Raw genomic sequence first — 14,329 nt, 5'->3', positions numbered from 1 at the left:
ACACTCAGCATATGGAGGTTCCCAGGCTAGGGGTCAAATCGGAGCTGTAGCCACCAGCCTACACCACAGCCACAGCAACTCGGGATCTGAGCCGCGTCTGCAACCTACGCCACAGCTCCCGGCCAACACCAGATGCTTAACCCACTGAGCGAGGCCAGGGATGGAACTAGCATCCTCATGTTTTGCTAGTCAGATTTGCTTCTGCTGAGCCACGACGGGAACACCCGCTATCTGCTCTTTCATTCCTTTTAGAAAACTATATACAAGAGAATATATATATAGTAATGCTATTTTACTGCACACACCTGCACTCATTTAGAATTGAACTAATTATTACCTAAACCATTAACCTTTAATTCACGTAAAAATTCCTGAGTAGCAGTGAGCAAATTTCAGGAAAATTTCAGGAAATGTTCCCAGGATGTTCACAACTCTAAATATGCCAACTGTGACCATCCTCTGGGCAAATGTGAGAAGACTTGATAATTAAAATGTTCCTAAGTCACCAAAAAGTATAAATCTCCTGCAGAGCATCTTTTTTTAACCTCAAAATTCCTCTTCCTGAGACCAACTCAAATGTAAAAATTTTCTACAAAGTTCACTTAAGCCTTTCCTGGGCTTCTCAACACAGTATGCGGCTTTAAAATTCACAACTTGGCAATTTAGCCTATCTATTACCTAGCTGAAATTAAACACTAATCTTTGAAGTTTAATTTCAAAGCAAAAATGAAAGGACATAAGCCATGTCTCAGATTCTCAAAGGAAGGGACCTCTGAAGTCAGTGTCAGACCTCTTCCACCAGGGGCACGACCCCTCCTCTATCTACCACTGTAAGAGGTCAGGGTGGAGGTGGAGAGAAAAGGCCAGCATCTCACAGGCAGTTCTTCCCCGTGCTGAACTGAGATGGCCCGGGGCCCTGCAGCTTGTGGTCATTCCTACGCAGCTATCAGCTATCTCCTTCCACACGACAACAAGTGTTTGCCGGAAGCAAATAAAACTCTTGGGATGCTATCTGATACAGGAATGACAAGACTTTTCAAAACCTTTTTATTCTGGAGACTCTTCTACAAATGGTCTAAAACTGGTCTAAGCAATCGCCTTTCCAAATGGCTTTAGTCATCACCTATACAGGCCTGGTTTCACAACGCCCATTACTACATCAACTTTCAGAACTTAATCACACTTTTACTTACTCTTCATGCCAAAAGAAAAGTCGTGGGAAATATAAAAATAATACTTTATACATACACGTAGTAAAATCCAAGCTAAATGGTACCCGCAAATAAATTTCTTCTTCAAAGATCAAGTTCATAAGTGCACTAACTTCAAAGTGCGACAAAAGCAGAGACTCATAATTGACTCCCAACTGCAAACTGAGAAAAAGCACTAAGGGACTAACATGCAGCTGTCGAGTTCAGTAAGTACTCATTCCACATACACCCTGAAATCTTTCGATGGGGACTCCCACAGACACTGTGCTGCAATGCAGTGGGTCTCCAACACAAGAGATGCTCTGAGAGCCTCAACATAGCATCTGCATCTTAAATTAAAAACCTCTTGTATGTTCAACTTTAAGGACTCTGCACTATAGGTCATAAGAAAAACAGTAGGGGGATAGAAAATATAATCTGAAGACTAGGAATGTTCCTCAGGCTTATAAGTGCCATGGAAAAGAAACAGAGACTCTGGGAATTAAGGAAAATGCTGCAAAAATCAGTCTCTCAACTTCCATGTTTGTAACAGTTCCTCAATTTCAAGACTTAAAATTGTGGAGTTACATACACTAGGCTATCTGCAGCAGAACCACAAACCATGCATATTAACAGGGAGGTCTCCCCAAAGCCTGTCAAAGATATACAAGCTCTAGGTGCAAGTGTTCATTCATCTTCCTCAAAGTATTGATCTTATTTTAGAATTCAATTTTCCCTAATTGAAAGCAAGCAAAACTGTTCAAAACCAGGAAGTCTGTTTGTTACACATTGATAACCTATTCAAAAACAAATTTGTGAACAATAACAAAAAAAGAGAAATTTTTTGTTGTTTCATCTCACTTTATTTAGGTCAAGGATCTCTTCAACACAACTTCACCACTGTTACAATGTCCTCTATCTGTAGCCATGGAGGCCTCGCCTCCAGGGAGGAGTTCACCTTGATTATCTGCAAAGGTTCCCCCCCCACCCGTCTGCCCTCTTGCCAGGATTTCAAGGAAGGTTAACTGAATTATTATTTTAACCAAACTACACTATGTGGCTTGTCTGAACTGGAATAAAAAAATACATGCTCCACACCAAAGATCATGAATACTGGTTGTTACAGGATACAAAAACAGTTAAGTAACACACGTAAAGGAAATACATTTAACTAATATACCTGACGCCCTGTTAACAAATGCACAGTGCTTGGCAACTATGCTAAGGACAAAAAAAAAGTTCAGAGTTTTCACATCAAGGGTTTATGAAATGAACAAATACTACATCTATGCACCGACTCTTTCCTGATACCTGTTTCCTCCCTAAAACAAGGTGAAACAAAAGAAATTTCAATGACTGCACTTGCCAGGTTCTGATAAACTCTAAAAAGAATAAAAGGATAAGGGAGAACTTTAAACAATTTCCACATAATTAAATATGCTTCTTTTACGTTAACATGCTTTTTTCCCCTTCATTGTTTCTGCTCCCTTTTAGTAGTATATGCTAATACAGAGAAAGGAGAGCCAAGAAAGAGGTAATATTCAAAAGGCTAAACAATGCAATCTTACCATCTCCCAAATTCAGGGGGAATAAGCCTGGGGACACAATAGCGTGCCTCACCAGACTCTAGACCTGCTCAAGAGGCCCCGACTGGTATCCTTCCCCACTTTACAGTGTGCAAAGAACGAAACGACTGTCTATGCTCTGTGATTGGTGGTTTTTCAATGGCGCTTGGACCAAGACCCCAGGCTTTAAGTTCAACCAAACTCCTCAACAGCTCTTCTTCAAAACTGACCCAAAACATAAAAATGTGCCCAAACCAAGCCTCTGGCAATGTAAGGAGGCTACGTTTCTAAAGTTCGAACATAGTGGTTATTTTTTTTTGCTGTTATTATACCTGGAAGGAAGAAGGAAAAAAAAAAAAGCATATGCCACACTCTACGTTACCGAATCCACGGAAGAATGGGGATTTGGGCGACGGCTTGAGAAGTACCTGACCCAGAACAGAGAACGAAGAGCTGCCTCCAGGCCGCGGGTCCCCTGTCCTCGGCCACACCATTACCTGAAGTGAGCGGGCTGCAGGATCGCTTAGCATCCCTCCAAACCTGAAATCCCCTACCTCAAGAGCAATCAAAAGCAGGGGGAGCAAAGTTTCTTCCAGAAGGCGCACAAAAAAAGGCCACAACTTGGATGAATGAAACTGTGCTAAGGGCACCCGGAGCAGGATTTTCGCTGAAGTCAGAAAAAGAGAAGTCAAAAGATTTCTTTTAACATGAGAGCTGGTTCTACGCGACCGTGGTCCAGACAACTGCACAAACACGCTTTGCAGAAGGTTTTATTGAGCGCGGACAGTTCCGGGGCTGCCGGCGGGCGCTAGAGTGGAGGCGGCGGCGGCGAGGCGGAGGCAGAGGCGGGTGGGCGGCGGAGCTGCGCCGGAGCAGGCGGCGGCGGGGCCGGCGACGAGGCTGCTTCCCGACGGCGGGCGCGGGGCCGGACGCTGGCGCGTGTCCTCCCGCGGACCTTCCACTGGACCCCCGTGGGCTGCCCCGCCCCCCAACCCCCGCCCGCCCGCCAGCCAGCCTGCCCGGCGGCCGCGTGCGAGGCACACCCTCCCGCGGCCGCGCTCCCGCGTCGGCACACCCCCGCCTCCCGCGCGCACGCGGCCTCGCCGAGCCGGCCGGCCGGCCCCACGCGTCCCCTCGGCGCGGGCGCCCGCCGCCCGCCCGCGGCCCCGACCCCCTCCCGGCCGCGCGGGGAGAGCGGGGGGCGGCGGCCTAGCGGCCACTGGGACACCCGCGCGAGAAGGCGGGCTCTGAGGGGAAGGTCACTTACCCGCTGCATGGCTTTCAGAATCAAAGCCAGCTCGTAGCGGGGCATGCCCGAATGCACAGCGCGCGGCTCCTCACGGAACCGTCTCCCGGGATGAAAGAGGGCGGGAACCGCGGGGACCTGGCGGACCGCTGGACCGGAAGGCTCCCAGGCGGCGAAAGCACGCTCCGGCCGCGCGAGCCCGGGCTTAAAGGCTCTGGCAGCTGCGCAGACGGGCCGCCACGCCCCCTCGCCTAACCACGCCCCCCCGCGCGCCACGCCACGCCCCCTCCTTAAGGCGGCCGCACCGCGCCCCCTCGACAGCCCCGCTCTCTGCGGTCGGCAGCCAGCGCGGGGACCAGCACCCTGGCCAGGCAGCCACTGCAGCAGGGCAGCACCGCGGGTCCCCTCTGCGAGCTGCCAGCGGGAGCTGCACACGCCCTCCGACCCTGCAGCTGCCGCTGCCGCCGCGCTTGCTACGTATGGTTCTCGAACCAGCTGGAACTTTCCATGCCTTCCGTCTCATCCTGGGCGATGAGCGAGCGAGCGTGCGCCCCCGTGTGCGCGTGCGCTGCGGTGCGGTCTGGTCTGTGCGCGCGCCCTTACCCCGCGACTCTTAAGCGTAAGGGGCCTGCCTTGTCGGTGACCACTGTTCTCTGCACGGGGTCTCTGCCGGACCCCAAGCTCTCGCCACCCACGGCCGCGCATCCGGGTTCCGGAACGTTCCCGCTTCGGTCTGCGCCCCCGCGCAGCGCCCGCGGGGTACACCCGGGGCGTACTGCCCCTCCCGCCTCTGCCCACAGCTCGGTGTTCTAGCGCAGCCGCTAGCGCGGCCTCCTGGGGCCCCTTCCCCAGCGTGGTGGGCGTCAGGCGCAGGCTGTGGGCCACCGGGCTCGGGTCGTATCCCATCCCTCGCCGGCTGCCTGACCTCGGGCAGGCTCTTAGGAAAAGGGGGATGTGAAGGACACCTCCTTCTCGTGATTGCGATGCCTCCGAGTAAGTTGATGCTCGTAAACCGCTGAGAAAGATGCCTGCACACACCAGCATTTGTTGTATGAGCACGGCCTGACCCACGTGTTGTTGTCAAGGGCAGGCTAATACTTGGGCTCGAACCAATATTCTTTAAATGTTTATTGGGCGTTCATTTAGGGAACAGGCTAAATGCTCGGTAAGTCATTTAGTAACCAACCATCTGGGATCGTGCGTGCCCTGGAAGGAGCAGTCTCTGGCCTTCCATCTTACTCCCACCCCCACCCTCCCCAAACACGCACACAGACCTCACCTCTCCCTCCAGCCTTTGGCTCTACTTTCCCTGGCCGGAGGTGTACTAAATGCATTGTTTTCCAGCTCCATTCCTTAAAGATTGATCTCCTTGCAACTGTCGTCCTCGCCCACGCTTGCCCCACAAAAGCGTCTATAGGCGAAGTATCTGTCAACTTTAGTGTTATAAGAAGTAAAACTTACTGAGCACTTATTACGCGTCAGGCAAGACACCACTTTAACGTGTGTCGCGTAAAATTCTCACAACAGCGCTATGAGGCAAGAACTATTATTAACCCCACCTAAGGGATTTAGAAATACAGGCTCGCAGAGGTTATGTAACTAGCCCCAGGTCAGATAGTAACAGACAAAATTTGGGTCCAGACTGTATGGAGGCTGGGCTTATACTCGCAGTCCAGCTTCCGGTTCTCCATTCGCACAAATTAATGTGCTGGTATTATTGGGTAGATTTACCATGTACTCTATGTAAACGAAGAATAGAGTCCCTTTGTACCTTATCCAGACAAATTATTATTTCTCATCCCCCACCTCCCATCCGCCGCCAAGATGAAGACGATTTGAACACAATCTCTTCTGTGATATATGGATTACATTTTCTTTTCCTGGACTTCACCACCACCCATATTTTTGCAAAAAGAAACAATACAGGTATCAATACAAATGACCTGGTGAGTGTAATTTAACTTTAGGTTAAAAAAAATAGAATATTGTAAATAAATAACAGAAGGAAGCAAGGAATTTCTGGGCCTTCAGAAGAGAGTTAGAGGTTTTGCAGGAAGGTCCCTTCTTCGGCTCCTCCCCTCGCCCCCCCCCCCCCATCAACAACATGTCCCCCTTTGAATGAGAAAATAAGAACCGCAAAGGAATATGCCAAGCCAAAGACCAGGGCAATACCATGAATTGACTTCAACTTTTAGCATTTGCCCTTGGAAGTGCCATAGTTCCCCCTAAGGTGTCCAGAGGTGAGAGAATCTGGCTTCTTCCTCTATACCGCCCTCTAACCTGACAAATAGTGTAAGGAAATTGGCGAGACTGCACATTACTGCGGCACAATCAGCACCTCCAGCTCCCGCAATCTGGTGGCTGCTCAAGGGCTCATCCCATTTCTCCTGAAAAGGAGAAAAAGGAAACCTATATTCCTTTGATTATTTGAAATGCTGGTTACAACATGCCTCCTGCAGGTGAAATTTGTAAACAAGGAAGTATCCCATATTCTGTAGCTGTTCCATCTTTTTTTTTTTTTTTTCCTTTTTGGTTGTTAATAAACTTTACACACCCTCAACTTTTTTTTTTTTTTTTTTAAGCACAGCAGCAAAATGCTTGGGGTGGGTTCAGTAAAAATTAATAACGAAATCTTAACGCTGCTGCAAACTTAGTGTCTTCCTACTGTAACTATAAACGTACGTTCACCAAAAAGATTTTTTAATTTTGTACTATATACAGTCATTATTTAGAATTATAAAACATTTCTTCAGTATTCATGTATTAATTTTCAAAATTACTCTGATACTTATGACTATGTTTAACCAAGAAGGTGAAATATTTATATATTGAAAACTACACAGCATTGATGAAAGAAATTAAAGCAAACTCAAATAAACGCAAAGATATCAAAAGAATTCTTTTTTTTTTTAGGGCTGCATGAACTCCCAGAAATTCTTTTTTTTTCCTTTGTTTTTTTATAGGGCCACATCTGAAGCATATGGAAGTTTCCAGATGAGGCAATGAATTGGAGCTGCACCTGTTGGCCTACACCACATCTACAGCAACATCCAATCTGACCACAGCTCACAGCCAAGCCAGATTCCTGACCCACTGATTGAGACTAGGGACCAGACCCACATCCTCATGGATATTAGGTTCTTAACTCGCTGGGCCACAACAGAACTCTTTAATATTGTTAAAATGCCAATACTACACAAAGCAATCTACAAATTCCATGCAACCCCTGTCAAAATATCAATGACAGGAGTTCCTGCTGTGGCGCAGTGGGTTAAAGATCTGGCATTGTCTCTGTAGCATCTTCGGTCACTGCTAGGACATGGGTTCCATCCTCGGCCCAGTGCAATGGGTTTAGGATCCAGCATTGCCACAGCTGGGGCATAGGTCAAGGAACCCTGGCCCAGGAACTTACACATGCCTTGGCTGCAGCCTTAAAAAAAAAAAAAAAAAAAAAAAAAAAAAAAAAATGACATTTTTTAGAGAATTTTTAAATCCCAAATCTCTGGAATTTCAAAAAACCCTGAATAGCCATAGCAATTTTGAGCAAGAACAAAGCTGGAGGCATCATACGTCCTGACTTTAAGTTATACTACAAAGTTACAGTAATCAAAAGAGCACTGGCATTAAAAAAAAAGAGACCAATGGAAAAGGTTAGTGAGTCCAGAAGTAAATCCACAGGTAGAAGTTCAAATGAAAGTCAGCTGATCTTCAACAAGGGTCCAAGAGCACACAGAGGAAAGGATAGTCTCTTCAATCTATGGTGCTGGGAAAACTGGATATCCACTTGCAAAATAATAAAATTGGACTCTTACACCACACACACAAATCTATTCAAAATAGGTTAAAGTCACATATATAAGACTTGAAACCGTAAAACTCCTAGAGGAAAACATAGGGAAGAAGCTTCTTGACATTGGTCTTGGTAATAATTTATTGGATATGCCACCAAGAGCAAACAGAGACACATGGGATTGCATCAAACTAAAAATCTTCTGCACAAGAAGGAAATAATTAACAAAATGAAAAAGAAACCTACAGAATAGGAACAAATATTTGCCAGCTATATATCTAATAAGGAGTTAATATCCAAATATATAAGAAACTCATACAACTCATAACAATAAATAAATAAACAACCTAATTTTTTAAATGGGCAAAGGAACTTAATAGACATTTCTCTGGAGAAGAAAATACAAATGACCCACAGGTACAGGAAGAGATGCTGGACGTCCCTAATGATCCGGGAATGCAAATCAAAGCCACAATGAGATAGAACCTCACACCTGTTAGGATGACTATTTCCAAAAGTCCAGAGTTGAGAGTTCCCTCTGTCGCTCCGTGGTAACAAACCCCACTAGTAACCATGGGGATGCAGGTTCCATCCCTGGCCTCACTCAGTGGGTTAAGGATCCAGCATTGCTGTGAGCTGTGGTGTATGTGGGTTGCAGATGTGGCGCAGACCCAGTGTTGCTGTTGGCTGTGGCTGTGGTGTAGGCTGGCAGCGAGAGCTCCAATTTAACCCCTAACCTGGGAACTTCCATATGCCACAGGTGCAGGTGTGGAGAAAAGGGAAACTTGTATGCTGTTGGTAAGAATGTAAATTGGTGCAGCTGCGATGTAGAACAGTATGGAGGCTCCTTAAAAAATTAAAACTAGAACTACCATCTGATCCAGCAATCCCTCTTATGGTTATATATCCAAAGGAATTGAAATCAAGATCTTGAAAAGAGATCTGCACTTCCATGGTCTTTGTAGCATTATGTACAACAGCTCAGAAAGGAAAGCAAACTACATCTCCATGAATGGATAAAGTGTGGTAAATGGGACATTATTCAGCCTTTAAATAGGAGGAAATGTTGCCATTTGTGACAACATAGGTGAACCTGGAAGACATTATGTTAGTGAAATAATCCAGATACAGAAAGAGAAGTGCTATGATACCATGTGTCATATAGTATTTGATATGAGGCATATGAGGCAGCTAAAATAGACAAACACATGGAAGCAGAGTAGAATGGCAATTGGGAAGAGCTGGGACAAGGAGGAAAAGAGACGGTATTAGTCAAAGAGCACAAAGTTTCAGCTCTATAAGAAAAAAAAATTACTGTCTCCAAATTTAAAGTCTCCAAAACATTTCATATGGTATATGTTTAAGATCCAATTAGCCAGACATTGTAATTCATTGTCAAGCAAGTTTTTTGTGGTGGTGGTTGTTTTTTAATGAGAGGGAATAGAAAAGAAAAAATGAGAAGTCAAAATTTTGCTCCTGTTTCTAAAAAGCAACCTCAATGCATGCCCTGGGTCAGTGTAATCACCTTTACTTTTATTTTTTTATTACTGTATCACGAGGCTTGACCGAGAGCTCACACACAATGTTAATTCTCAAAGTCATCTCAAAGATAGACCTGTGAATACAACTCTCAGAAAGTGAAAGGATGTAAATGTTTTCAATCCATGGAGAAATAATCCCACGGTTGAACTGAGTCGTATTTAAAGCTGTCAATCATCACTCACATCAGCCGATCATCTTCCTAATGAAAGTGAGCACGATTTCTGGCAAATGTGAGCTCCTGCTCCTGAATCCCGATTCACTAAGACCCAGGATAGCTCCATCACTAATATCTCCCAGAATGTGGACAGGTAAAATCTGGTTCCTCTGCCTGGCTGCTGCTCAGTACTTATCTTGGTCCCTCAACTGATGGCCCAAGCCCAAGCCGCAACAATTCAAACATATTTCATTTTTTAATATTTTACCAGTGAACCAGTGGTATATCCTAAACACCCTTGCCCACTCTTTTAGATCCTTGACTGTCAATTTGCTTGTGATTCTTTCTGTCTTGCTGAGAAATACCTAGGAAATACCTAAACTGGTCTTTACGTCTCTCACTCCATCAGCCTGCGTGAGGCTGTGTGCCCTGCTGGAGGAAATATTATGCGCAACGTATATTATTAGTCAGGCATTTGGAAAGCTGTTGAACATTTTTCTCTATTTTCATCCACCAATGTCCAAATGATTTTGTATTTATTTATTTATCTTTGTCTTTTTGTCTTTTCTAGGGGCGAACCTGAGGCATATGGAGGTTCCCAGGCTAGGGGTCAAATCGGAGCTGTAGCCACCGGCCTACGCCAGAGCTATAGCAACACCAGATCTGAGCTGCATCTGCAACCTACACCACAACTCACAGCAACACCAGATCCTTAACTCACTGAGCCAGGCCAGGGATCAAACCCACAACCTCATAGTTCCCAGTTGGATTCATTAACCACTGAGCCACGACGGGAACTCCAAATTATTTTTTAAATTTTGATCAAGTAAGGCCTTCTGGTGGGGAGTGGGGGCTTAAATTTGGGGTCCACTTTTAAGAAAAACAGAAAGATAGAGCATAGTTTGCCTAAATGGGATGTTCTCTTACATTCACCCCTGCCAACCCCCCCCCCCGCCGCCCCCGGAAATAATTTATGGGTTGTTTTTGGGAGATGTTCACCTTACCACAGTATCTTTTTTAGGAAAGAAATGCTTAATGTATTTGTATGTGTGTGTCTTTTTAGGACTGCACTCCCAGCATACGGAAGTTCCCAGGCTAGGGGTCAAATTGGAGCTGTAGCTGCCAGCCTACGCCACAGCCACAGCAGTGCCAGATCCCAGCCACATCTGTGACGTACACCACAGCTCATGGCAACACCGGATCCTTAACCCACTGAGCCGGGCCAGGGATCGAACCTGCGTCCTCATGGATACTAGTCAGATTTGTTTCTGCTGAGTCAAGGTGGGAACTCCTTAATGTATTTTTTAACTTTATGACTTTAAGAAGACAAAATGCTTCCTGCATTTCCACTTACAGAAGCAGTTTGTTTTTCTTCTAACATTCCTGGGAAGTATCCCCAACTGCCTAATAAGGCCCGCAAGTGTTCTTAATGTTAAATATCAATAATGTTGGAGGTATTAAACAGCTTTATGTTCCTTCTCCACAAGTGCAAAAATCCAGAAGAACACACGTGGGAGGATTTTAGATTTAGTGAAATGAGCAAAGGCTATGGGCTGGAGAAGGTTACAGGTGGATGAACTAGCACCTGAGGGGTCTTGGAGGGGTCTTAAGCAAAGACTGGCTGGAACACCTGGCAAAATAAACTAGGGGGGCCACCACTTGTGGAGACCTGAGAGGTGTGTGGGCCAGGCCTGGAGTTTTGCGGCCTGGGGGTGAAAAGGCACAATGTGATCAGGGCTGAATGGATTCAAAGGGGGCGTGTGTGCAAGAATGCACATGTGCACGCAGAGACCAGCTCAGAGAGTACCACGCAGGTCCAGGAAGGGAGGGGACTAGGAGAGGCTGAAGGAAAGAGGTAGAATCGGTAGGATTTGGAGACTGATCGGATATATGAGGGGCAGCTAGAGAGGCAAGTGTCAACAGTGGCAACAAACATTCGGAGCTGACTTTCCTTTGTTCTGGTCACACCCACGTGTGATATTTCTTCACCTCCTAATTCAGAAAGCTTATATTACAACTCCGTGAGTTGGTATGTTTTCTCCAGTTGTCTTATCTTCATACATCTTCATGGCACATTATAATCATCTGAAGAACCTAGGTGCTATCTTTTGTTGCTCTAAATCGTCTCCCTATTCAGGGCTTTAACTGAAAGAAGGAAGGTGTCGGTCCTGAAGCCTGCACAGGGAGCACCACCTAAACCATCAGGCCACTAAGGAATGTTGAAAGGTGGGTGTCATGACACCACCGGTCAACACTTCCTGGTAAGAAGGTCAACATCCAAGCCCCATATCAAAGTCCAGCCCTCTGTGGGGATCATTCCACCCCGTGTTGCTGGGGTTCTGTTGACACACGTAGGGGAAAATGTCCACCTTAGCCTCAGAGAGGGTGGAGGAGAGATTGAGTAAGAGGAGCAAAGCCCGTAGATGCTAAATTATGCCTCATAGCTATGCAGCCGCCATTGACACAAGGTCAAGTGTGCCTTGACAAAACAGAGCTGTACCCTTGATCTGAACTTCGTTGGCTTTCCTTTTCCTAAGATGACAAGTAGGTACGAGGGTGTAGGAGGCAGAGGGGATTCCAACAGAGGACAGATACAGGAGGTTAATGACCGTTTCACGGGAGAAGATAGGCAGCCAACTTCCTCAAAAATCGCTATGAGGAAGATTTTGTACTGGAGACTATATTCAACCTAGATATAATATTTTAGTATTGGAGTGTATCTATTTTTTAAAATTGCCCATAGTTAAAACAAACAAACAAACATAATGGAACAATAGCAGCCGCTATTGATCTGCCAAAGAGAAAACATTTTCTTTACATGCAATTAAAATTCTAAGATAATTGGGAGCCATCATGTGGTTCCTCCCTAATAAATCTTCTTGAATGTTCAGCCTAAGTTTACCCGGGTCTTTGGAGGACATACAGGAAATACCTTGGGAATTTAGTTCCTGACTTGAATAAGAAAGTTCACCACTGACCTTGGTATTAAATCCATAATCATTAGGAAAACCAATGTTAACCAAATGCTCATCTACAATATTATTGCAAATAGAACAAGTCATTTTAGTAATAAAGAATCATTACTTATTGTGCTATTACTAAATGATTCTTCCAACATGTTAACTCTTCAATGACCAGCTATTTACACATCCTTTTGTTTTGTTTTGTTTTGTTTTGTTTTGTTTCTTCTTTTCACCTCTGCACCAAAATGTTCAGCCTCTAAACGAGATGGTCTTTGGGATCTAGAATGACATTTTCGGGGAGTTCCTGTTGTGGCTCATCAGTAATGAATCTGACTAGTATCCATGAGGATGCAGGTTTGATCCCTGGCCTCGCACAGTGGGTTAAAGATCTGGCATTGCCATGAGCTGTGGTGTCGGTTGCAGATGTGGCTCAGACCTGATGTTGCTGTGGTAGGCCAGCAGCTGAAGCTCTGATTCTGATTCGACCCCTAGTCTGGAAACCTCCAAATACTGCGGGTTTGGCCCTAAAAAAGAAAACCAAAAACAAGACATTTTCACCTCAATCAGTACTATGTCCGGTTGACATTAGAGAGCAACCAGATAGGAGACTCTCTTCCTGTTATCAATGATTGTGATTAAATGACAAGTCTCTAGATGCAGCAGTTAGTCTGATGGCGAGAAAGACTGGCCCCTGGCACCTTCTAGGACCAGGAACCTAACTTTCCCCACTTCACTGCCCTCACCTGGGTACTGTGCCCCAATCCTCATGATGGAGCCAAAGGAGCTTTCTCAAAGGGCAGATCTGATTCAGTCTCTCCACGGCTTAAATACTTCAGTGGCTCCCTATTGCCCTCAGGGCAAAGTCCAAACTCCTCAACAGGGGTTTACGAGGCCCATCCCTCTGTCGGGGCCTTCCATTTGCCTCCGTCACCCCGGCCACTCCTCACCATGTCACTCCATTGTGTTTGCACACCCCTGAGTTCTGCACGCATTTCCCCTCCTGTCCTTTGCCCTCTGCCTGAAACACACTCCACTCCCTCCACCTAGCCTACTCCTATTCCCCCTCCTTTTAAAATTATGAGATCTACAGAGAGTGCATGCAACACATATGGAGAATTTGAAGATTACTTCTTGGAATTCCCATCGTGGCTCAGCAGGTTAAGAACCCAACTAGTAGCCATGAGGACACAGGTTCAATCTCTGGCCTTGCTCAGTGGGCCAGAAACCCACTGTTGCCATGTAGGTCACAGCTGTGGCTAGGATCCCATGCTGCTGTGGCTGTGGTGTAAGCCAGCAGTTACAGCTCCAGTGCAACCCCTAGCCTGGAAATTCCATACACTGCAGGTGCAGCCCTAAAAAGACAAAAAGTAAAAATAAAGAACAATTCTTTAACAAGCATCCCAGAAACCCACATCCCAGAATCCTCTTCTATGCCTTTCCAGAAATACAACCCCAACTCTCCCCTCTTTCCTTGCTTTTCTTTATGGTCTTACCACCTGTGTGTGCATTCTCTAAGCAGTAGCTTATTTCTGCCCATTTTTTAAATGGTGTATGAGTGTCTTGATTTATTTTTTCTCCCTCAACATTGTGTCTGTGAGAGTCATCCAATATTGAGTGTAGCTATAAATCTATTTATTATCATCAATGATAGTATTCCATTGCACCACAATTCATCTGTTCTGCTGATGGACATGGGTTGTTGCCTTTGTGGGTGGCTGCCGTGTGGGTGGCCGTTACGAGTAATACTGGTGGGAAGATTCTTGCACACACAGACTAGTGCATATGTGTGCACATGCAAAGTGTTCCTCAGAAAGTGATCCCTAGGGGTGGAATTTACCTCCCAGGGAATGAAAAACTTCCACTTTTCTACAGGATGCCA

General features: G+C 45.8%; 2 protein-coding genes across 2 annotated transcripts in view; both read right to left on the bottom strand.

The window, feature by feature from the left end:
* The window catches only part of MRPS6 (mitochondrial ribosomal protein S6), a 68,110-nt gene extending 63,929 nt beyond the window's left edge, over positions 1-4,181 (bottom strand). The window contains 1 exon segment of the mRNA NM_001435374.1: positions 4,023-4,181. Within this exon segment, the coding sequence (NP_001422303.1) occupies positions 4,023-4,067 (45 nt within the window). The 5' untranslated portion in view covers positions 4,068-4,181.
* The window catches only part of SLC5A3 (solute carrier family 5 member 3), a 34,680-nt gene extending 30,499 nt beyond the window's left edge, over positions 1-4,181 (bottom strand). The window contains exon 1 of the mRNA XM_005657149.4: positions 4,023-4,181. The gene's annotated coding sequence lies outside the window, so the exon portion shown is untranslated. The remainder of the gene's footprint in view (positions 1-4,022) is intronic.
* Positions 4,182-14,329: the final 10,148 nt, after the last annotated feature.

Source organism: Sus scrofa, chromosome 13 (assembly GCF_054392235.1).
Source record: "Sus scrofa isolate SSC_HxYL_T2T_F1_AM1 chromosome 13, Sscrofa_HxYL_maternal_Yorkshire_Landrace_v2.0, whole genome shotgun sequence".
Lineage (NCBI taxonomy): Eukaryota > Metazoa > Chordata > Mammalia > Artiodactyla > Suidae > Sus > Sus scrofa.
This window is presented reverse-complemented; position numbering and strand designations above follow the sequence as displayed.